The sequence below is a fragment of the Cystoisospora suis genome (assembly GCF_002600585.1).
Source record: "Cystoisospora suis strain Wien I chromosome Unknown contig_477, whole genome shotgun sequence".
NCBI lineage: Eukaryota > Apicomplexa > Conoidasida > Eucoccidiorida > Sarcocystidae > Cystoisospora > Cystoisospora suis.
In genome coordinates, this window is record NW_027153278.1 from 170461 (window position 1) to 194773 (window position 24313).

General features: G+C 45.6%; 4 protein-coding genes across 4 annotated transcripts in view; 1 reads left to right on the top strand and 3 right to left on the bottom strand.

The window, feature by feature from the left end:
• Positions 1-8068, bottom strand: part of CSUI_001213 (uncharacterized protein) — a 20325-nt gene extending 12257 nt beyond the window's left edge. The window contains exons 1-8 of the mRNA XM_068061419.1: positions 6833-8068; positions 5492-5568; positions 5126-5196; positions 4361-4455; positions 3543-3651; positions 2932-2995; positions 1748-1888; positions 1-458 (exon numbers count right to left, since the gene is read on the bottom strand). The exon at positions 1-458 is cut by the window's left edge and continues 6050 nt beyond it. The gene's annotated coding sequence lies outside the window, so the exon portion shown is untranslated. The remainder of the gene's footprint in view (positions 459-1747; positions 1889-2931; positions 2996-3542; positions 3652-4360; positions 4456-5125; positions 5197-5491; positions 5569-6832) is intronic.
• Positions 8069-8404: 336 nt separating this feature from the next.
• On the top strand, positions 8405-15557 carry CSUI_001214 (replication factor c subunit). The gene is made up of 8 exons (XM_068061420.1): positions 8405-10024; positions 10293-10399; positions 11012-11135; positions 11877-12011; positions 12647-12814; positions 13925-14125; positions 14682-14740; positions 15438-15557. Exons 1-8 carry the CDS (start codon positions 9722-9724, stop codon positions 15484-15486), a joined length of 1146 nt encoding a protein of 381 aa, XP_067926622.1. The 5' UTR covers positions 8405-9721; the 3' UTR covers positions 15487-15557.
• Positions 15558-16877: 1320 nt separating this feature from the next.
• Positions 16878-19911, bottom strand: CSUI_001215 (oocyst wall protein; the record flags this gene model as incomplete). Its single annotated transcript, XM_068061421.1, has 4 exons — positions 16878-18318; positions 18481-18757; positions 18969-19577; positions 19809-19911. The coding sequence occupies 4 exons, from the start codon at positions 19909-19911 to the stop codon at positions 16878-16880; spliced, it is 2430 nt and encodes an 809-aa protein (XP_067926623.1).
• Positions 19912-21627: 1716 nt separating this feature from the next.
• CSUI_001216 (arginyl-trna) lies at positions 21628-24291 on the bottom strand. Its single transcript, XM_068061422.1, has 3 exons — positions 23819-24291; positions 23078-23180; positions 21628-22188 (listed from the first exon to the last, which is right to left on the bottom strand). The coding sequence occupies exons 1-3, from the start codon at positions 23889-23891 to the stop codon at positions 22017-22019; spliced, it is 348 nt and encodes a 115-aa protein (XP_067926624.1). The 5' UTR covers positions 23892-24291; the 3' UTR covers positions 21628-22016.
• Between the last annotated feature and the right edge of the window lie 22 nt (positions 24292-24313).

The window sequence follows — 24313 nt, forward strand, 5'->3', positions numbered from 1 at the left end:
TCTCCACCACCCCCACCTCGAACACGATGATGCTGATAATGATAAGAATCTCTCTCACCTCCCCCTCTTGAATAGTAACCTCCACCACCACCACCTCCTCCTCCTCTACCATCTCCTGTGTCTCCTCCTCCTCGTCGGCCATCTCCCCCCCCCCTACTGCTGTAACTCCCATGGTTGCTATTATGATAAGAAGAGGAAGATGAAGATGATGAGCCAGAAGAAGAAGAATGTCTACCACTCATGCTGTGATGATGATCTTTATAGTGGTGGTGACCACTCTGCTGCTGAGCTAGAGGATGCTTATTTATAAACACAATACGAGCCGCTTCAGTCTTCGTCAGCTCAGCTAAAGACCCTCGAATCTTCTCAAAGCCTCGATGCTGCTTCCCACTCGCATGACTCTCGAAGCGACAGAGGGCATCCCCTGCGCTCTGGAGAGCTCCACAGACTGCACACACCTACAAAGGAAAAAGAAAGAGAGAGAAACACGAAAGAGATCCATGCCTCTCTCCCTCTCTCTCTCGGCCGATACAGACATGGACGTGGTGGCTTCATCGTGTCTACGGATATAGAGGGGGGGACATACATACGCATATGCACCCATATACAATAGATATAGACAAACAGACGATAGACACACCTAAAGGATAGAGAGAACCTGAAACTTCTCGTTCCCACCTCACCACATATGTACGCAGGTCACATAAATGAATCTTTCATCTACCAATCTGTATTTCTATCAGGAAAGAAAGAAGGGAAATGACACTCTGGCCGAACTCTGCCTGACTGAGTATCTCTATTTTCGGCCTACGTTTTATCTTCGATCTATCTATCTACGTAATGAATGGTATCGACCTGTATGTGGTATGAATGATTCTCTCTCCCATCAACGACAATCGATACATCCTTCGAAAAGGACTTCACCTTCTTCCTATGGGTGCACTACAGTCGGAATAAGGATGATGAGAAAAGAAGAAAAGTCTTCCGTAGTTACACCCCTCGCCTATCTACATTTCTTCTACGTCTTCCCATCCAAAGAAGACACCAAGAGAAGTCCCAGCATGCATGCATGCAATAAATCAAGGTGTCTCCTAAATCTCCTTTCATCTTGTTCTTCGGGGTTGTGCAAATGCATTGAATAAGAAAGCACAGAAGGACTATGGTAGCAACTGTGCGCAGCCGGCGGATCACTCTACACTACACAGAGAGAGAGAGACAAAGAGAGTGACAGTGAGAAAGGCTAGACCGAAGGAACACCCGACTTTAGACCCGTATGAACAGCTCGAGAAGAGGATGAAGAAAGAAAGCAAGAATCCACATCATTGCAAACACATCTCTTAGGACTTGAGATGAGCCGTAGAAGGGTGAAGAATCGCTCATGCAGCCTCATCTTCACAATCACTCATACACAAGAAAAAAGAGAATCGACAACACCATCGAGACAGAGATACATCTACATAGCGATAGCCACATACAGAGGAAGCAAGAGAAACGCGCCGCTCTTGCGAGACAGGATGTGAAGATGATGAGAGGATACAATACAACGGGGAAGAACGAAGGTGATCGAAGAACAAAGACAGAGGAGCAGGAACCATCAGTAATAGTGAGAAAGAGAAAGGAAGATCTTCTACATAGAGGGAAGTAGAAAGAGAGAAGGATGTCTTGTAGAGGGGGTAGTAGAAGGAATAGTAAGGAGAGTTGGAGTGATTGACTGAGTCAGTTTCGAGATTGATTGAGGTGTATATACTTGGGAGAATTGTAGCGGACGAACCCGTAGTTGGCTCTCTCTCAAGAGGCCTATATCGGCATGAGGATTCTTCAGTCTCTGAACTTCTTTCTGCAGTTGAGCTACCTCCTCATTGATCTTCTCTGCTGCATCCATATCTCCCTGTGTGAGGAAGAAAGAGACGGAGGGAGGAGTAAACAATGCAAACATACAGACGTACATACAGAGATATATCGACACAGAGAGGGAGGAAACGATATATATAAACTCACAGCGACAGAAAGAGAGAGACAGAGACAACAAGAAGAAAGAGTGGATAAGATTCACGAAAGAAAAACGAAGTCATAGAACATCTCCGTGTTGTTCTCGAATCAATGAAACGTCACATGTGCATGGAGGAGACAAGAGAGAGACGAGACGGGTAGAAAAGGGAGTGGAAGGCAGCGAGACTAAGAGGAGAAAAAGAAAGATGAAGACACAGGCTGAAAGAAAAAAACATTTCAAGCGAGACATCTCAGTCATCTACAACAAGCACGAGAAGAAGATCCACTTGAAGGACTCTTTCCTGAGGTGTATGTACACCGCACCTAGTAACTGTTTCTCCTCCTTGTGTGCAAAGGCCAACCAAAGAGATACTCATCACCAAGGCGAGGGAGAAGAAAACAATTAATGACCGGGAAGTCTCTACTCGACTCCTATCTGCCTTGAAAACGATACCTATATATACATATACATCACGCGCACCAGACTCATCCGATTTCATCGCACGCGGTTCTACCGAAGTCTTCGTACCAGTTGACCTTCTCACACACGCCGCCAAATCTCTCTTCTCCTCCTCTTTCCATCCTTCCGTTCTCTTCACTCCTTGCAAACGAGATACTACTGACACAGTCATGTATACCGGAAAGAAGCTCAGATATCTATCTAACTTCGAAGACCTATCTATCTATCTACCTGTCTATTTACATACGAGCTTTCTTCTTCCATTAGTTGGACAACAAAGCGAGGACTTCTGTACATAAAGACACTGAAATATCTTTTCCGTCAAAGAGTAGGAAGAGCCTTCTTTGTGCGGTTTTTTTTTTCTTCTCTTCCCTGTGACTTGAGATAAGCATCCGCCCCCATGCATATCCAGACAGACAGACACGCATACATCGCACATCCAGATACAAACAGATAGATGAAGAGAGAGAAATGAGGCATACCTTAGCTCCTGCTTCATCTTGTTTCTTAAGAAGCTCAGAGATTTTCGTGTTGATCTTCGTGATTCTGAGACAAACACAACATGAGAGAATGAAGAGGAGAAAAAAGGGTGTACATACACACACTTCAACTGAGAGAACAGCAGCAGCGATGTTCCTGAAGAAAGAACAAGCTTTCTATCTTGATAGGAGACACGAAGGATCTTGAGGCCCCTTTCCTTCCATATCCTCTCTATCTACTCCTACTCACGCTTGATGTCTCGAGATAGACCACGAACAGAAAACGTCTGTCTCTTCAACGCGACACCTTCAACCATAGATCATATGTATAGATGACGACGTATCCATAGACATATAGGGCAGATTCCTCTTCTCTCTCTTGCTCAATGAAAACATCTCTATCTATTATCTAGCTGGCTAGACCCCCTCACCCATACATATACCATATACATAGCGTATCGATATCTAGACAGAGAGAGGGCAAAAGAGAAATGCCTCTGTCTCTGTCCCTTGTAGTAGCCCTTCTTCCTGCCAAGATCTGAAGAGATCTAGACCAACAAAGAGATGAGACTGAGAGAGAGAAGGCGAGAGAAAGACCATTTTTTCGAGCTTACTTTTCTCCGGTTTCTTTATCGACCTCAGAGTTACTGTTGTTTGCATCGATTCTCTGCTGAACTCTCCTAATACGGCTTTCCATCTGGGCGACTAAACGCTCAAGGCAAGCTGAGAACGAAGAAAAAGCAAAAGAAAGAAGAAATACAAAGAGAAATTGATAGATAGATAAAGACCTGGGTCTATGTTGCTCGGAGTGAATGACCTTCTCTTCTCTACCGAGACAGATATGAACCATACGTACACATCAACCACCTCTACACGTACATATGCCTACAGAAAACATACAACGAAAGGAGATCTACTAGGAAAAAAAGAGAGAGGACGCGGTAACCAAACACGTTCCCTCCATACAACCATATATATATATATATAGAGAGATATACATACATCTGTAGATATCTTACCGTTATAGAGAACACACCCCATAACATCTACATACATTGGTACGAAGATAGACATCCATCCATCGCTATAGAAGATTATGTATGTACACACGCGGTGTATATACACATGCAGCGCAGACACCCATACGAAAACACGAAAAGTAGTACACACCAAACACGAAAAAGCAACTCCAACCTAGGAACAAACTTCTACATACACCGCACATGAACCTATATAGATATGTATACATACACGTATCTGTATGGTTATGTGTTATATCGCATAATGCTATGGAGACAGAGTGATAGACACAGAAAAGACTCTTTCTCAAATCTCACAAACTCTCTCTCTCTCTCTCTCTGCGTATGTATGTGTAAGAAGAGAGAGAAGAAAGATACATTATATATATATATATTTATACGTGTATACATACCTTTGAATTCTTGTTCATAGACAGCTTTATAATACTTATGATTTTCATCTTGTTCGAAGGCTTCCTTCAGATCAGGTCGATGCTGCTTAGGACACCTAAGCAAGAAAGACAAGAAGCACGAAGATACACCCACACAGTCGACTCAACCGACCCAAACACACACTACATCTACATACATGCCTATACACATAGCTACATAGACATATACATATATCTATCGAACTCTATCCATCTGCATGTCTATACATACATATATATAGAGGTCAGGTAAGAAAGAGCGATGAACGAGAGATGCGAGAGATCTCGAAAATCCTCCTCCTATGACTACTACTGCAGTCTTCTCAATACTTCCTTGTCAAAACGAACAATCATTTGTAATACCGATATGATAAGAATACATGGGGTGTACGTACACCTCAGTGATATCTATCAACACAGAGAATCGGATTGAGAGAAGGAGGGTAAAATGAGCTCTTCTCCCTCAACCGGATTCTATTTATAACTATCCTAAAGAAAAAACCTCGTATGTGGCATCTTGTACATACGTACCTCATCATATGCCTATCTATCTCTCTATACATGGACCTACATACACCTCTAACTCTATAAGGAGTACTAGAGAAAATAGAATCCCGTGAAGAAGAGAAGTAGAAGAGAACGAGGAAAGAGAAAGAAAAAAGCGGAGAAGTAGAAGAGAAAGAAGAAAGGCGCGAAACGGAAAGAAGCAGAAAAGAAAGGAGGATTGAATTCTCATTGGTTACTTACGGCCCTAGATCGCTTCTCGTATTGGGAAATAGATCGTGAGGACAGTAGTCTAAAAGAAAGTATTTACAAACCTACGGAGAAAACACACAGAGAGAAAGAACCCAAGACAGAAAGGGAAAGGAAGACGTGAGAAAACCTTCAGAAGCTGAACTTCTTCGAATCGTAAGCCCGCCTGGTACTACATTGACCTCATGAGGTCTCAACACAGGTGTACATACACCCGAGAGTGAAGACCCCGCGTCACTTGATCAGATCAGGAAGCGGAACATTTTACAAAAATCCATCATGAAAAGGGAATCGGAAGGATGCGAAATGCGAGAAAGAAAGAGAAAAGAGGACAAGACAAGAGGAAGACGAAAGACCTACATCATCGTCTCGAAAATCGCCTCTATTGCCCTTTCCACACTCATTGCGATCCCTTCCCATGAGGGAGTCAAGCATTGCTGAAGAGAAAAAGAACGGAGAAACAAAGGAAAGGAAAAAACAACGGAGATACAGTCAGTGTCTTCGTGATTGATAGAAAGAAGAGAAAGACATGCTGAGGAGGGGCGAAGGAGGATGAAAGAGATGAAGAGAAGAAAGATGAATACAAGGGGCCGTTCGGAAAAGAGAGAAAGGACCTTGAAAAGAAAATATCCCTTCGATACACGGAACATATGAGGAAAGAGAAGAAACAGAGCGTAGCTACCACCCCCCCATACAAAGAGACGAAAGACTTCAAGCAGCGCCCATTCATCCTTGTGAAACCGCACGAAGACCTTATACCAGGAGACCTCTACTCTTTCTCCCCGCTAAAAGAATAAGACGAAAGACCTATCAATCTGGCGCTACAAATGAAGAGAAATGAGAAGAAACGCTGTCTCTCTACTGGAAGATGAAAGGAATCAAACTGTGAGACGAGAGAAGAGCCGAAGAAAGATGATGTGTGGATCACTTGAGAAAGACAGAAAGAAACATGGAAGGAGAGATCTTACATCTACGAGGTATTCGAGACTTCTTGCTACTCTTGAAAGACAGACACCGCCCCCAAACTGACCATCGCCCGATGACAGAGAAGAGGAGGGAGGAAAGAGATACATAGAAACGAGGTAACTTCCATAGAACTCTTACAGTTAAGAGACTCCTCGGGTGTACATACACCCCAACCACGTGAAGGTAAAGAAGATCATAATAAGACATCTCCCTTGAAAAGAAAAACACAATCCACTACGACATGGATATAAAAGATAACTGTATCACTGCTGGGACTGGATGAAGTATGGAGATAGACCGAGAGATCGGGACAGAAAGAAACAGAGAAAAGATAGACGAAAAAGAATCCCCCTCACGACTGAAGTTCCCTAAATCCCTTTCATTTCCGGTATTCTTTCTAGTTACAAACCAGATGACGAAAGAGTATGGTGTATTCATGCTATCCCTAAGCCCGTCAGTAAGCTATCATGGAGAAAAGCAGCGTGGCGCCCTTAACTACAATCTGTCTTCTTTCTCCTCAGACAGAAGTGAACCTGTAGCCTTAATGAGTCTCTGAAAAGTCGACAAGAAAAAAGAAGCGTGAAATAAACACAGAGTACATCCCCTAGCAAACTAAAACACAGCAACTCCTCTACCTGTCTATCTATCTGTCTCTCTCTCTTCTCTCCCTTCCTAATGAAAGAAGAGAGAGTGAAGGAGGAATGGCTGTGAGGTGGACTCGCCCGCAACCCTTACCTCGCATTTCTTCCATTGTGGCGACGATGCGGTGACTGGTTTGCTAGACAGATGCCCCATGTAAAAAGAGAAAAACGTCTTTTCTTCTGTTTCTCTTGAGAACGGAAAGAAGAAACAAACGAAAGTGGACAGCCCTCTCGCCTCTTGACCTCTCCGACCCTAGGGCCAATCGTTCGGCTTTCAGAGATCAAGAAAATGAGACGTAGAGCACAGAAAGCGCCGGAATGAGCAGAAGGCTAAAAAGCGATGTTTACCTATCTATCTATCTATTTCCTTTTCCCGCTAGGTTTGGGAGAAGAAGAAGGAATGAAAGAACGATGAGAGATCTGCCTGAGGTCCTCTCTGATTCTCTTCTCTAGAGACAGCAGGAAATCCTGTATGGGAAGAGAAACCCTGCCTTTCGATGAGAGTCCGAAGAAAAGACAGAAAGGAAGACGACGCAGTAAAGTATCTAGTTGGTAAAAAGAGGAGAAAGAAATGACAATGGTTCTCCTCTCCCCCCTCCCCTTGTTGTCGCTAAAGATAAGGCGGAATCGAAAAGAATGATATGAAGCGAGAGTGAGAAAGGCCCCTCTCATTCAATCGGATACACCACTCACCATCAACATCATTACCACAGAGAACAGAGCAAAAGAAGGTTTCTCACAAAAACAAAAGAAAAAGAGAAAGTCTCTCGAGGGACGAAGAAACCGAGAGAAACAGAGCTGGTTCTTCCTCGTCGTCCTCCCCTACACTTGAGAAAGCATCCTCCTCCTCCTCCTCACGCTGCTGCTGCTCATCTTCCTCCTCCTCCTGCCTTTTTTTCCTGCCACTGCTTTCTCCCTCCTCCTCTCGCCGTAATCTTGCGCGCGCGCGCTATCGCCACACCCGCAGCCAGGCCCGTGTCGTCGTCGTCGTCGCCTCGCAGTAGTAGTGGCCCTCACCAATCCATCACACACTCACTCTCCTGCTGACTGAGCATTCATCCTTCCATCCATCCTTATAATCAACATTAACGAAGAGGGTGAAGCTAAAAAGAAAGAGCTATTTGCAATTTTCACAGTGCCGAGTAAAACAACAAGTAGAGAGGCAGCAGAACCCGCCAACCACCGACCCTTGACAAGGAGGGCAGCAGAACCACCCTATCTACCCATTAATTGGTGGGAGGAGGGAGGGCGTGTTGGGGGGGGTGGTAGTGGGGGCGTTGGTGTACCAACACGGTGTACATACACTTCAGATTTTTCGCTACAGGGGGCGTCTTTGTATATAAGCCGGACCCGTTCTTTGAGGCCTCGTTTAGACCGCAGATGACTTTCTGAGCTCCGTAGCTAGAATCAAACGATTGTATAGCAGAATCTCTCTTTGTTACGAACACCTTCATGTGTGTCTTCGCTGAATGAGGGGTTACCTTTTCCTTGGTCTTGCTTTGAGTTCGTCCTGTCGCCAACTGCGGGCTCTCCGTCATTCGCTACTTTTGCTGTCCCCCTACAGAGGGAAATCGGTCTTTGCATGCAAGGCTGAGGTAAGAGATCAAATCGAGACATGAAGCACGGCAAGAAAAAAGGATAAGGAGCTGCCTCGTACATCCGTCACTGAGTCGGTCTCTCGTTTTTTCGCGTGTTGCCCTGGTGGACAGCACACCGTCCTCACAGCCCTCATCTCTCCTCTTCTGAGAATTTACTAGCGGACGTTTCCTTACTTCACCTCATCTCCATCCTTGCCTCGAATAGACCTCGCGTCCTGTCTTCGTCTTTCCTCACGTATTTCTGTCATGTCACCTTTCTCTTCGCTTTGTCGTAGTCTTGTGCCGGCCCACCTCTAGGTCTTTGAGGTGCAGCCTCCTTCCTGGATTCGAAGGAATTCTCTTTCGGTTGTTTTCTCTGCTCGGGTTTTCTGTTTTTCTCTTTCTTTCGATCTCTTCTGTCCTTCCTTTGGAGGTTGCATGCATGCAGTAGGGAATAAAGAAGAGAGAAAAAAAGAGGGAGATGTTGTGCCTTTTTCCCGTGTGTAAGCTAGGAGCCTTGACGTCAGCTTAAGAGCCCCATTCTTTGTATCTGTCTTTCTCACTCAACCCCATCCTTTTTCGCTATCTTCCTATCTACTTCTCATCTTTCAGGAACACCGGGGCCTTCCTTCTCCCCCTGCTTCTATCACAATCGATTCCCACTCCAAGGAGAGCTTATAAACGCCTTGCATCTTTTCTGTATAGGTCTTATCCTCTTCTCTTTCTCAGCAACTACAGAGGAGAGAGAGTTCTCTCCACCGGCCATCTGTGGTCGGTCATCTTTCCTCTTGTTCTCCTGCAATCCTTTCTTCCTCTTCCGTCTTTCTAGCTCGACCCTCCTAATTCAAGACTGCTGTACTTCTCTCTACAGGCAGATGAAGTTCTTCTGCCTCACCATCGTCAGGATCTCTTCTTGTTCTACCACTCTCTGTCTCCTTTGATCTAGGAAAGAAAGGAAAGAGAGGGGATACAGTCTTTAGGCTTTGTCTTCGAAGAACGATGTGCACATCGTGAACTCGTATGGACGTTCTTACTCTCTCTTTTCTTTCTGTTGTTAAGAATAGCTAGCCGGATATCTAGGTAGATAGATAGGTGCAAAAGAGAAGAACGAGACAAAGCGAAAAAGAGAAGTAGAGAAGAAGGCTCAGAATCTTTCTGTCCCAGACGAATGCCGACTCCCTCCTCTTCAACAAGACAGACTTCTCTCTCTTTTTTCCGTCATCTTCATTGAGCTGCTAGCTTTGACTAAATCATTTCTTTTTTCCTTTCTCCACTCTCTGTCACCCCACTCCTCCCCTCCGCTTCCTTTTTATCCTCATCATCTTCTCTTGCCTTCCTCTTTTCTTTCTTCTTTGTTCTTCTTCTCTTCTCTGTTTCTTGTTGTCTCTGTCTCCACCCCCGACACCATGGAGCCAATTGACGTAGAGAATCTGGACTGCAATGGGAGAGATGAAGATAGACGGTCCTCTTCATCATCTTCTATGTCTGAGGGTGCAGAGAAGAAAGATTCTCCAGAAGATAAGGAAGAGAGAAAAGCATCTACAGGAAAGAGCGATGCATCCTCCTCAGGGAACGGAAGTTTATTTGACTCTATCTGGATTGAGAAGTATCGACCAGAGTCTCTTGACGATGTTGTAGGGAATGAGGAAGTTTTAAGAAGACTCAAGATCATTGCTAGAGAAGGCAATATGCCTCATCTTATGCTGGCTGTACGTACACCACCATCTCTACCTCTGACATACAAATAGCTTCATTCTAACACCTCAACCAAGTATTTCTTTCTTTCTTTCTTTCTCTGTTGCTTTTTCTCTCTCTTTGTGTTTCGCTGTCTTCGTCGCTCTTGCTTTCTTTCTTTTCGCACGACAGTCATCAACCCCGGGGCTAGGCCAACAACAAGGAGGTGTATGTACACCTAAATTTCCCGGTGCTTGTGTATCGCGGTAGCTCTTCTTCTCTTTCTTTTCCTTTCTTTCCCAGGGTCCTCCAGGGACAGGCAAAACCTCGAGTGTTTTGTGTTTATCGAGACAGCTACTTCAGAATAGATGGAGAAGCTGCACTATCGAACTCAACGCTTCAGATGCGAGGTATGCATGCATTCCAGGGAGCGAAGGATTGAAGGCTCTGACAGATTTCTCGACTTCCTTCTCCCCATCTCTTTCTCTCGTGGCTCAGTTAAAGTTGTTTGCAACTTGAGAGAAAGAAAGAGAGAGATTCTTCAATCTCTTTTTTTCCTTTCTCTTTTAGATAGGCTGACAAGGAAGGATAATTTTCCCTCACTTTCAGTCTCGTGTCTTTCTCAGTCTCTATCCAGGCGGATGGTTTCCTTCTATCTTCCTACTATATAGAAAGGTAGATAAATAGATCTCTTAAAGGGTTTATACAGCATTGAGACTGCAAAATAGTTTTCTATCTATCTCTCTACCTGTCTATCTATTTGTATGTCTTCAATCTCTCTATATATCTATTCTTCATCTCTCTATTTCTGTTCTCTGTGCTCGACGAGTTGCGTTATGCATGCTGTGGCGCTCATTTCCCTCTCTAGGGTGTTTTTTCTTTCCTCTCTCTCTGCAAGTTTCCCTCGAGACAACGAGGAGAAGAGGAAACAGGGAGACAGTACACTTTCTGTCTTTCTTTTACTCCTTTCCTTCTTTCTTTCTCTCTCACTCTTTCGTTCTTATCTCTTTCTTTCTTTCTAGAGGGATTGATGTGATAAGAGAGAAAGTGAAGAGTTTTGCTAAGGAGAAGAGAGATCTACCTCCAGGGCGGCATAAAATTATCATACTCGATGAAGTCGATTCCATGACCGAGGCCGCTCAACAGGTCGGGGATCACCTCCTCCCTATACAAATGATAGACATCTCTACACACATCTCTATGTATATATACATATGTATATAGATAGAACATGGACCATGTATATATATACTCACGCTTCTTCAGTTCCATGTCATTCGTAGGATCTAGGTGGTTGATGTATCTTATGACAAACTGTGAGGCCTTTGCCTCTAGAGGGAGGTGCATGCAGACAGACATCCACCCTCATCCGTCTGGCCCCACATACAAGTCATGTCTGTATGTACACCCTGGAAAGAAAACCCACATGTCTTGCTTGCTGAAGAACACACAGATAAAGACAGAGATGGAGATGGAGGTCTATCTATCTATCTAGAAGAATCTACTATTACCCTCCATGCTTTCCCTTTCCCTCTTACATATGTCTGTCTACTCGTCGTTCACTTATTTCATACGATCTGACTAGTAAGTCATCTCTCTTTGTCTCTCCCGTCTATCTTCTCATCCATCTACTTTCATGTCATATCATCTCCCTATCGAATCATATTCTTCGTGTTCTTCTTAACTCTACAGTAACACAGCTACTCTCCTTGTCTCTCCTTTCTGCTTCTCTCGCTCTTCTCCCTTACTCCCTCAGGTGTCTTCTGATGACTATGACGCACGTCACAAGAAAATGTAGGGTTGTTTTGCTTTACTCCTCGTGTCGTCTTTCTTTCTTTCTTTTTCTCATTCTGTCTTACCTCTTTCTTTTTCTTTCTTCTTGTGTAGGCCCTAAGAAGAATCATGGAGCAATATAGCGACACAACTCGCTTTGCATTGGCGTGTAATTCTTCTTCCTCTGTGATCGAGCCTATTCAATCGAGGTGTGCCATCCTGAGGTTTAGGAAACTCGACGATACACAGGTAAAGAACAAACCAATCCCATGTCTTCTTCAATCAAACAAAGCTTTCTCTCTATCTATCTTGGGATCTGTAGATCTATTCATCTATCTACCTCTCGTCCTTTCATTCTTTCACTCTTTCTTTCCTGTTCTTCTCTCCCCTTCTCTCTCTCCGTTTCCCTCTCTCTTTCTCTCGCATGCATGCATGCGTGCATGGGTGCTCTTTGCCGTGTATACACTCTCTTATTTTTTCGGATCTTTCTCTCTTGTCTCTTACACCACGCGAATTTCCTCATCATCATCAGCATGCTCAGGACCTCAGGCACATCGACTCAACCTTTCATATGTGTTTCTCCATGTTGCTTTTATCTATCTTTAATCTGTCTATCTATCTATCTATTCTCAATCATCCTACCTTTGACCAGTCTGTCAATCTCTGTGTATATCTGCGGGCACTGTGACGATGAACCGAACCTATTACTATTAACCATCATGATGTAGGTCAGTTAGATCTGTTCTCATGTATAAGCATACATCTGTATATAGATACACATATCGAGTTCCAGTCCTTTTTCTTTCTTCCCTTGTCTCTCTCTCTGTCTCTCCTGTGTCTGCGTTATCTCTCTGTCTGTCTTACGTGTGTTTCTTTCTTTGTAGCTTGTAAGAAGACTGAGACATGTGTGTCTCATGGAAAAGATTGAGTATACAGATGATGGTATGGAGGCGATCATCTTCTCAGCGGATGGAGACATGAGAAATGCTCTTAATAATCTACAGTCAACTGTCTCGGCCTTTGGGATTGTCAACCGTCAGAATGTCGAAAAAGTATGTCTCACAGATACACACACATGCATCTATGTATATGTGCATATATACTGATATGAATGTATACACATGAGTATGGCCATTGTCTTGTACATCCCTACCTTCATATAGACATCTCCCTCTCTTCTCTCTTGTCTATTTGTGCCTCTGTGTATGTATGTATATGCACATACGAATACATAGACGTATATCTGTGTATACATGTGTTAGTCTCTACAGCGTGTTTTGTCTATATATACATATGTGCACATGCATGCAATCTCTATCATCTCTGCTTTCTCAGAATTGTCTTCTCTTGTCCTTTCTCTGGTGCGCGTACACATCTCCTTTACCCATCATCTTACTCTTTTCTTCCTTCATACACGCCGGCTGTCGTAGTACCTGTCTGTCTGTCTCTATGTATCGATATATAAGAATTGCATGGGTATCTCCTCCCTGTATTTCCCTCTCGTAGGTCGACAAGTATGGAGACTTTCGATCACCGTTCTTACACACTTCTTTGCGTGTCTATTCTCAGACGTCTTCTTCGCTTTCGTGTAGAATCGTGCACGCAGTCTAGCTATACTTACACAGCCGAAAGGTATCATCAATCTCGTCGTAATCTCGAAGCTATCGATATCGAGAGACAGATACGTGTTCACCTAACAGGAACCGATCTCTCCGTCTATCTATCTTTCTATATCCATATATGTGTATAGCTACCCCAACTCATTGCATTCTCTCTTCTTTTCTTTTCCTTAAGCGTAAAAGGATTCAGTCTGAACGTCTCAGGAGCTTCCCTCTGTCTTGTTTCTGAAGTCAATGCAGCCTTCTTCTTTACATCATGGAGGCAAATCGTCTCTTTCTCCCTCTTCTTCTCTTCCAGACAAGTCCTATGTATCTATCTACCTTTAATTTGTATATCTCCAATTTTCCTCTCTGTAATCGATGTATCCTCTGTATACCTGCCCTCCCTTACAATCTCTTGGTATCTTCCTCTTCTTCACATTTCCTCTTCTTCGCTCACCCCACGTCTCGGTTCTTCTTCTTCTTTTTCTCTTCATCCCCCGCTTCATTTTCTTCTTCTGCTTCTTCTGTTTTATCTGTCTGTCCGTGTATACGTGTGTATAGGTGTGTGATAACCCTCCTCCAGAGGCTGTGAGGAATATGTTACTTCACTGTCTACAAGGGAAGTGGAGAGAAGCACACGACATCGCCGCTGTACTTCTCCAGAGAGGATATACACCACTGGATGTTGTTCTCACATCTCGCTCAGTCCTTATGCGCTTTGAAGATGAATGTAAAGAACACATTCTCATTGAATTCATTAAGGTGAGTTTCTCTCTCCCTCTTTCTCCCTCTTTCTTTCGCTTTGTCGCTCTCTGTATGTGCGTTCATTTGGTAGTCCTAGTGGTTTCAGGAAGGAAGATCTGTCTCTTTTGGAGGGATGATACTAACGATCAGCTACAATCTACTCTAGGTGCATATGCATATATGCGTACACACATGTTCATTCCTACATACATATACATACATGCATATACATACATACATATTCATACATACATACACATACATACATATGCATACATACATGTTCGCCAGCTCTCAGAAGGCTGAAATGCTGTAGTGGCAGTTAGAGAAAGGCTGGAGAGAGATGTCTATCTCTCATGCTTCTTATAGAATCACCACCGCAGTCTCTTTGCGATTCACATACAAGGAGATCTTATCTATCATTCACGGACGATCTGATTGCATTCCTTCTCATATTCGCAGTTTGAAGGCGCTGAACGGGGGAAGACTGAGGCGCAGGAAAATGAGGGTGTCTTTTCTCTCTGTTCACTTCTCTGTCTCTTTGTTTTGTTCTGTTTCTCGGGTGTATATACAGCACGTTGGGGTAGCTCATACAACCATGGTGTCAGGTTTAAGTACGCCTCTACAGCTCGAGTAAGCTCGAACTCAAGCCTTCTTCACTTTTCTGGCTCTTCTTCTTCTCCCCCGTATAGGTACATATGTATAGGTAGATAGACAGATGATAGATAAATGGATAGATAGATAGGTAAACATAGGTGCATGGATGGATATGTGTTGCGGGGGACTCCTGGGAGTTGCTCTTTGTACAGAATGTGTGAAGGTGCATGCAGAAGACTTGTTTGGCGTATTCGCCCGAGTTGGCTACTCACTCGCTCTTTTCCAGAAGAAGGGACTATCTTGGCTCTTGCGTTCAGAAGAAGTTCTTCTTCGCTTTCTCTTCACATGTCTCTATCCTTTCCACCATTGTAGGAGAAAGACAGGAAGCTAGAGAAATAGATGAAGTTCAGAGATACACGAAGACAGGGCAAATGAAGGCTCATCCTTCGAGATAGATATCGCAGAGGTTAAGATGAACAGCGAGGACATGTTACAAGGAAGGCAGGTGCTTCAGCTTTGCATGGACTCTTTTTCATTGTCTCGATCTACTCGCATCTCCGTGTATAAGCCGAATGATGCATGCAAACACGTGAAGGCAACAAAACAAGGATGGCGTGACTCTCCATGCTCTCCTCACGTACTACGGTATACTCTCAGCTGGACTTTCCTTGTGCCTCCTTCTCCTTGTATTGCTTCTCACCCTTCGTGTTTTTTCTTTTCCTCCTTTATGCAGTAAACTTCTTGGGAATCTCTGTCGAGTTGCTCTAACTCTCCCTGCCTAACTCAAAGAGAACCGAGAACAAGCCAACCAACTAAAAGACATGTGGTCTAAGTTTAACTATATATATATATGTTCATATACATAGTCTATATACACCTACTATTGACATGAAAGTGAATGTAGTATCATCTCATTTCGTATGTGAAGATCTATCTAGGGACCTCGGTGTATGTCAAGAAAGTCTCTTGTTGTGACTGCCGAAAAGCTTCGGAGAAAAACATTCCATCTACGTCATCTCTCTGTCCGGTATGATGAGAGGTAGCTAGCTGAGCCTTCTTCAAAGCTCTGTGCCGTTGTTTTCTACCTTACCTTCCCTTCTGGACCTTGTAATTGACTCGATACTTTCTTTTCAATAGAGACGAACAGACTCCAGTGACGAACTCTTACACGCAAGAGAAAAACACTCCTTGCTATCAAATCAACTGCTAGTAAGGGACAGACACCCTTCACTCCCTCCCCCCTCGACTTGCCGCACTCTCATTTGGAATGGCTACCGGAGCTCGCTAGAACCACTTTCCAGGCAACAACAGGAAGACTTCAGTTCGCTCAGACTTTCTTAAAATAAACTTGCGCGACTGCTCCCGTGACGCTCTGGCTGCTTGCTACTTATTGTCCAGTCCTAGACGTGCAGCATCTGTTGTAAGTTAAGCGGACGTCATTATCTGTCTAAGCAGATGCATGCAGTTAAGATTGAGCAAGAAAAAAACCCCCTTCATCATCTAAGTCTCAATGACTGGCCACATTCAGTTTCTCTTCCAACACAAAGACAGAGACAGAAAGTAAGAAGGCTCTATCTACTAATCCTATTCTATGAAGGTAAAACGGTAAAGCGAAATTGCATGAGGTCTTGCGTGCAAACTCAAAGACGAGGCTTCACCTCAAGGTGTCACCACGGGTCAGGTGCGCAAAGCCACTGTAGTATTCGACTACTACTGAGAAAGGGAGGCGAGCTCAGTCAGTTCGCCCCTACATATCGACGAGCTTTTCACTCGAGCTATTATTCCTTTCAGGGTGGAAAATCCATTGATAGGATAAGGTCCAAAAGTGTTGGTTCTTAGAGGAAGCCTCCTCCCTGGAAGGAGGAGAACACTACCTCTATACACGGACGTTTGTTTCATGAGATAAACAGCTTGAGCGCTCAGAATCACACAAAAAGGTTATGCATCTACATTTCTTATTCATACCCGGGTACTGAAGATTGCATTGCACGTTGCCCACACACATTAGACAGATCATACCTAGTCAGTCAGTCAGTAGCGCTGAGACTCTCAGCACCACCCCCTATGCAGCGTTCATTCATTCGATGTATCTCTATCGATATGCTTGCGACACATCCCTATCATCTTCATGATGATCATTTCTTTGCACTTCCACCAGTCTCCCGCTTGACCTCTAAAACCACTTCTTCTTTTTCTCCTTCTCCACAGCAAGAAACGTCTGATGATGGGCCACAGGAACATGCTGGACTGCCTTCTTCGCGGGCGGAGGCGGTGGTGGGGGCATAAAGACAGGCACTGGCATAGGAGGAGGAGGCGGAGGAGGTGGCAAGGGCATAGGTGGAGGGGGTGCCTGTTGGGGTAGATAGACGACCGGCGCAGGCATAGGAACAGGTTGTGAAATAATTTGTACAGTCGTCGGTTGGGGTTGCATCATAGGTGCTGGTGCTGCCAGTGGAGCTGCATACTGGGCTGGTGGAGCAGCGATAGGAGCAGGGGCCGGAGCGGCGGGTGGGGGCCGAGTAGTCGTCGTGGTTTCTTCGAGAGGAAGTAGAGCTTCATCAGGCTTCTTTGGAGGTTTCTCTTCGAGAGGGAGAGAGTCTTGGATATCGTAATCCACCTCGATCTTATAACACTTCCCTGTCAGTGCATCATACTTGAAGCCTGGTGGGCATATTGGTGTTGGATTCGTCTTCATGGGTTTCACACAGACATTCTTGTAAAGCTTATATCCAACCGGGCACATGACCACGGGAGCCTCTTCAATCTTCTGAACACATTGGTGATCAATCAGAATGAAACCTACAGGGCAAGACGCCCTAAGAGGACCCAGTTCTTGCTTCTCACACTGGTAATTTCTCTCGACAAACCCAGGAGGACAACTGAGCTTGGCCGGTGCGCTATTCCTTCCCAAGCATGCCAAAGAACCATCCGGATTCGAACGTGGCTCAAAGGACGGAGGACAGACCGGCTGAGGCTTCATGCGAAGCTCCCCTACGCATACAGCTGACTTCCCTTGCTGCTTCAAAGCGGAACCTGGAGGACAAGCGAGTTCTTGTTGGACTGTCTCAGATCTTGTGCATGTACCATTGGGACTCATGCTATAGCCTGCCGGGCACTCCAGTTGCGGTGGCTGCTCCGATGTCTGCTGGCAGCTGCGATCTCTTTCGTTGTAGACAAATCCCGGTGGGCAAAGTGCCTGAGGATGAGCTGTATCTGAAAAGAAGCACTGATCACCGCTGAGCGTCGTCCCGGGGGGACATGACACTTGAGCCGGGTCTTCTTGGACTCCTTTACACATCTGCCTAACGGGATCGAAAGTTGTACCAGATGGGCATAGAAGCTCCGGTGAAGTGCTCTGAATGCGTGTGCAGACTGGTTCTTTCCCATGCGGCATATATCCCGGAGGGCAACCCCTGGACGGAGGCACCTTCTGATGAGGGCTCACGCAAACCTGTTTGCGGGTGTCGAAGGCGGCATTCGGAGGACATTGAGGAGTCATTTTCACATGATGCTCGGCGATGCATTGGTGGTGGTCCAGACGAGCGTTAGGCGGGCACGCCAGTTTTGGCTCCTTCTCAAACGTTGTAACGCACTTCCGATGATCCAGCGTCCCCCTGAAAGCAGAAAGGCGACAGTACGGACATTCATTGAGCTTTTACTTACGCCTCCCAAGTAACTGCCAACTGTGAAATTGCGTTGCTGTGTAGCTAGGAAATCAGGAAGAATGGATGAAGCCCCAGCTTTGGCCACAGAACGAACTGATTGACTTGACTTACGTTTGGCAGCTTAGAGTTGGAGCGACGGCCTGATGATTGACGCAGGCCCCTTGGACCATCTGATACCCGTTCGGGCACTGCATCTTCGCTTCTGCCGTTTGTTGGTGAATGCAACTGTTGTTTCCGGAGGGAGTCATCCCGGGAGGACACTTTCCTGTACTTGGCTGGAGTATCTCACGGCGGCAGTGATTCTGAAAAAGCTCGAATCCCGGTGGGCATGACCCGGTGGGATCAAACGAAGTCGGTTTCACGCATTCGTCATTTGAGAAAAAGGTACCTACAAGTTATATAGACACACACACGGACAAACCGAGCGCGCTGTGGATCTCACACAAACTGATCTGTCCGATAGCTCGTATAAACTTTCGTGCTTAGGCATATCCAGTTAGGAGGCTCACTCAACTGAACAACAGGGCGTCACGTCATACAGCCGTTTGTCAGCAAAAAATGATCCACCGCGTGCTCAAAATCCCACTATTACCACTTACCTTCTGGGCAGACAAGGTCAGGCTTTGTGGTAGTCTCCTGGAGGCACGTGTCCTCGGACAGAACGTATCCGACGGGACATAGAATGTGTTTCGGGGCAACCTTGATATGAAGACACTCCCCGTTGTGTTCTTCAAATCCAGGATCGCACTCGAGGGTTGGAGGAGCAACGTTTGCGCCCTTACAGCTGTAGTCGTCGAACGCCCAGCCATCCCGGCAGCCCAGCTTTGTTGGCTTCTGATCGTACCTTACACACTCGTCACCAGCCATCGCGAAATGGTCGGGACAGACCCATGTGACGTCTGTTGTGATGACCTTCTCCCTCCTCTGATACTTTGGTGTTATTTGGTCAGCAGGCATATCTGCTAATTGCTTGTTCATACTTTTCGATGGTGGTTCATGCGGGGAAGATGCGGGCATTGGTACAGGCATAGGGTAGAACTGGGGCATCGGAGCTACAGGCTCGGGTGCGACCGCACCAATATGCTCAAATGGTAAACCATAGCCCAAGGGTAACATGACATCGTCTGGTCCTCCGGCGAAGGTCTTCTTGCCAACCAGAGACCTGACGCCGGAACTTTCTTCTGGACCGACATCGTGCGCTGAAGACGCTGCAAGGACACACCGGAGGAAAAGGACTGTAGTCGGTCAGGCAAAGAGTTAACGGGCTGTGAGCGAGGCAAGTTACTATCGCACCCAAGCGAGGAAAGCACGCTCTCGTGGGAAAAGCATAGTCGTGTGATCAATCGTGCTAACTGGTACAAGATATAGCTGCCCTGCCAGCACGCAGGAGCACGAAGGCGAGATGTCCGGCAAGATGCTTGATTAACAGGGAAGCTTACCGGTGCACGGAGAGTTCGAAAGCCAAGCAGACAGACCCAGAGCAAGCAGATAGGCGCTCGGCCGACACCCAGCGCGCGAAGGATGCCGCGGCAAGGCAGCCATCCTTTCAGAAAAAAGAAGACGAAATCTGTTTGTTTTCACAATTTCGTTTACCAGGACGTGGTACGGACAAGAGGAGCATCAAGTGTACAGTGCACCCGGACAGACTCAATTTGCCACAAGTGACCAATGCTGTAGTGTTCACGCGCGTTGCACGAGAATCCACCGAGAAGAATAAAAATCCTGACGGGCTAACTCATTTTGACCAAAGACACATACGATTGCCCGATCCCTGCCGGACGTAGGATCGTACGAGCACGGCTGCAGGCGGCTCGTCTCCCGGGCAGCCAGCCCCGATCCCGGAGCTTACTCAATTACTTCGGTCCCACGCCAGATGATCTCCGTTCAGCGCGACAGCTAGCCAGGCTAACTTGAACAGTCAGTGATGGCAAGAGCATAACCAGCGTCTAGGACAACGGCACACGGACCTGCCCTTGCCCCGAACGGTTGCGTGCTCTCTTGCCTTGCCTTCTATGGTTCTTGTATTACTTGTCGTGATGTAAAGGTGCTCATTCACTGGCTTTGCTGCACGCCACTCCAGAACAGCAAGAATACAAATAACAACTACGTAGAAATGTGAACCAGCTACCACACGGAGAAGTTTAAGGTACCCCAGCTCCATGATATCCTTATGGTCAGGTACCCAAGACCAGACAGTACAGCTGATGAAGCACGTGAAGGGCGCACATTATTAAAGGTGAGCTACCACGGTTGCTGACACCTATAGAGAAGCGAGTCAGCTACGTGACGGGCTAGATCCTCGTCGCCCGAGAAATGTCCGCTTGTCGACACCGGCTTCCCCAGATTCCACATTTACAGCCGAAGACCGGTTGACAGCCACTGTCTTTCTTGAACTTTCTGCCCGTGCTCACTTCTGCGCTGTTCCCTGTAGGTGCGTTATTCTTAAATATACTGTACCAGCACTTCAACACTGAGCAGTCAGCGACGGTGCGTTTTGTGTAGCGAATGCACGATTTAGCAAAGGCTTCTCGCACCTCGTGGCGTCAGTGAAGACAACTGCGTTGATCACAGCCTATTTGCGAGTTCCAAGATCTGCTCCACCGTCACTATCACGCCTGATAACTAACCTTCCTAAAGGTTAGTCGTTCTCGGGCGAAGCCTGATCCTCAGGCTTTCATGGGACTCTTCTATCGCGTTTGTGTTTTAGAGAGGAGTACCGGGGCCGCTCGTACTGACACATGAACGGAAACCACGCCGTTGCCCGTCGGGTTCACGTCGGCAGGGTGACCGAGAAAGTTGATTTCTGCACAAGCGTTTACTTGTGTCTCCTTGTCAGCGGACTGGGATGTATCAGTCGCGCCTACCTATAGGGTCTGCTCCTTAGAAAGGTCCGACAGACGCTGTCCGACAATTGGAGCCAATACAACTGACACGCGAAGTCCTCACTGCTTTGAAAAGAAAAGCCAGCTGAGTTCATGAATGGGCCGGCACAGTGTTAGCGTGTACCAACACGTACCATGCTCTGTGAGTGCTTCAAGCTTCTGCCCTTTTCAGCGGTGTTCTCTGCGTGTCATTTCGCTGTGGATCGCGCGCTACCACACACTTCGGATTCTCCTTTCTGTTCGCGGCAATCCCTGACTTCTCGGCCCACACCGAAAGGGAAAAGATCAGAATCCGTTCTTTCTTCTCTTTACCTCGTTGTTCCAGAGTACCCGGCGACAGTTTTGAAGTTTAGAACGGTAGGGACTGTACAGTCACCTTACCATTGAGAGCTTTGTCACTGACAACCCAGCTCCATCCACAAAGTCATTGTTTGTCCCTTCCTTCCCTCCCCGTAAACAACAAAAAGCCTCTTCTTATGAAGAAAGGGGCACAAAAAAAAGATTAACGCATCGGCACACTTCGGCGTAAACAACTTTCTAACAGCCGGAAGAACCTCTTCCTCTTTACTCTTTTCGTGTCAGCGATGGTGGTTAGACCCAGCCGTAAGAATTTCAAGAACACAACAGTAGAAAGCAAGAATCTGACATGACACTCTCTTAATTGAAAAAATCGCGAGAGGCTACGTGAACGCTTAGCGAAGAACGTCTTCTATCGCTCTGAACTAACAGGCCAGAGCACGCACATCACGTTCTTTCCCGCTGTGCTTAGATGCGTTCTAGAGGTTTGATACCCAAGAGCTCGAAAGATCTTTTTAGAACTCTGCGAGTCGCTTCGCAAAGTAATAGACGGCTCGATCGCTGTGGAACTCCAATCACTTTGCATGCTTGATAGAAATCAGTGAAGGCACCGGCAACCTTGTACATATACTCGGCTAACCTGTCAGGAAGAGACGCATAAGAGACAGGCAACGCTTCAAGTGTACATACACCCTATGACCTCTCCTGCTCTTGTAGCGACAACGATCACCCGCACTCCACATGTTTTTTAGCACTCCCCTCCACTGCCACTAGTCACTGTCGAAATCCAGGGACACAGGCATAAGGAGTGAGAGTGACAAGATGAATTCGCTCCTGCGAATATCTTCTTTGTCTTATGTCGACAACACCGGTCGAACGGATATGGCCTATGCACAGCACGCGGGATAACGCTTTCTATCCTATCTGAGATTTCTTCCATCTGTGCCTGACAAACAGAGCTAATATGACGCCGTCAGCGTTTCCAGAGAGAATTCTCATCTCTCAGTTTCTTATACCTCTCCTTCTCTTCAGTTTTCATGTCTTTTCATAGAACAGTCGGATAGGGAGTACCTCCACTTCCTTCTTGCTCGCCATCTCGACACCCTTCGCCTTCTTTCTCAATGATCTGATCTAAAACTCGCTCATTCTCCTTTGTCTGACCGAAAGGTGTGTTCCTACTTATCTGTTTGTCTGTCTCTTTACTTCCATCTCACTGTATTATGCAAGTTAGAGAATTTCTTGTTCCTTTCTTCTTGTAAAGAACTCTCACCGAGAGAATCTAACTCCTTCAAGTAGCAAAGAGGAATTCTCCCTCTCACTTGATGCCGTCGCCTGTCCAAGCACAATCGAGTCTATATCATGCTCGTACCAGCTAGTTGTGATAGCTCGCCATATCATAACTAGCTCGTATGAGCATGATATAGACTCGACTCTAATTGGGGTTCTCCTATACAACTCCAGAGAGATGTCTCTTTCTCTTACTCCCAGTGATGCAAAGAAACCTTCAATGAGCCTTGTGAACTTCTTACCGATGAATATGAAGGTCATCAAGAATAGCTTCGATAATATCCGGGAACTGGGCAAGAAGAACAGCCAGCTTTCGTTCCGTAAATTCCTCGATCTTCAGCTCTTCTGCGTGTAAGAAAAAGCAGCAGCGGCGTCTTGTTTACAGAAGTATAGTATTCCCTCGCATGAAATTCTCTCCATAGGTATAAGAGCATTCACTCATTCATCGGTCTCATTCTTCTCTCCTCTTACTGAAAGATCTACACAAGTTTATCATTTTCGACAACTCTGTTAAGATCGACATGAACACCGATCTTCATCTTTCTCGTATACAAACCGCAAGTCTAATCACCCTGTCCTTATCGGTACTCCTCTTCTTCGTATCGTTCTCGGCCAAGAAGATAGGATACAGTAAAAAGTAGAAGACATTCTACTCACTCATCTCTTCGATCCCTCAGACACATCTAGGTTTCTTCTCGTCGCCCTTTCTCATGGTCAACTTATCATTCCTCACATAATGACAGTAGAGAGAAAAGGAGTATTACTAGGATAAGAGAGGAGAAAGAAAAAAAGGAAGGAGTTCTCCCATCATCTCACAAGAAGAAGTGGAGAGTTCGTGTATATAATTAGATAGATAGATCGATACACAGACTGAAGATAGATAGATAGATGAAAGAGAGCCAGATGAAGGATAGATAGATACATTGATACTGTATATATATATATATGTATATATACATCTCTTAAGGATCTACTCCGCTTACTAGGGTTGAGACTTGACGGTTCGACTCCAGCCTTTCTGAAGATGGCGCATATGCGTGCATAAGCATAGAGCATATACACCGCAGTATTGCCTGAACCATTCAAAAATAGCAAATGACAGATAGAAAGACAGAGATAAAGCCAAGAAAGAAAGGAAGAAAAGTAGGTTAGATGAAAGACCTAATACACTACATAGCTCCTCAAGAAGATATGAACAAGTCGACCCAACCTTAGTCCTGGATGCTGAGGACAGGCAAGAAGGAGAGACAGAATCAACTGAATAAGTTCCGTCTCCCTTTCGTTCTTCTCTTCGCTTTTCTTCTCTTCACCCCTTCAGTGGACTCTCACACTTCAACTACACCACCTAGCTGTACTACTGCCACTACTACTCATCACCATCATACTCCTTCTATTTCTTCGGTCCCACCGACTACGCTCTATCTATCTATCTTTAATCTATCTATCTATCTTTAATCTATCTATAATTAATCTATCTA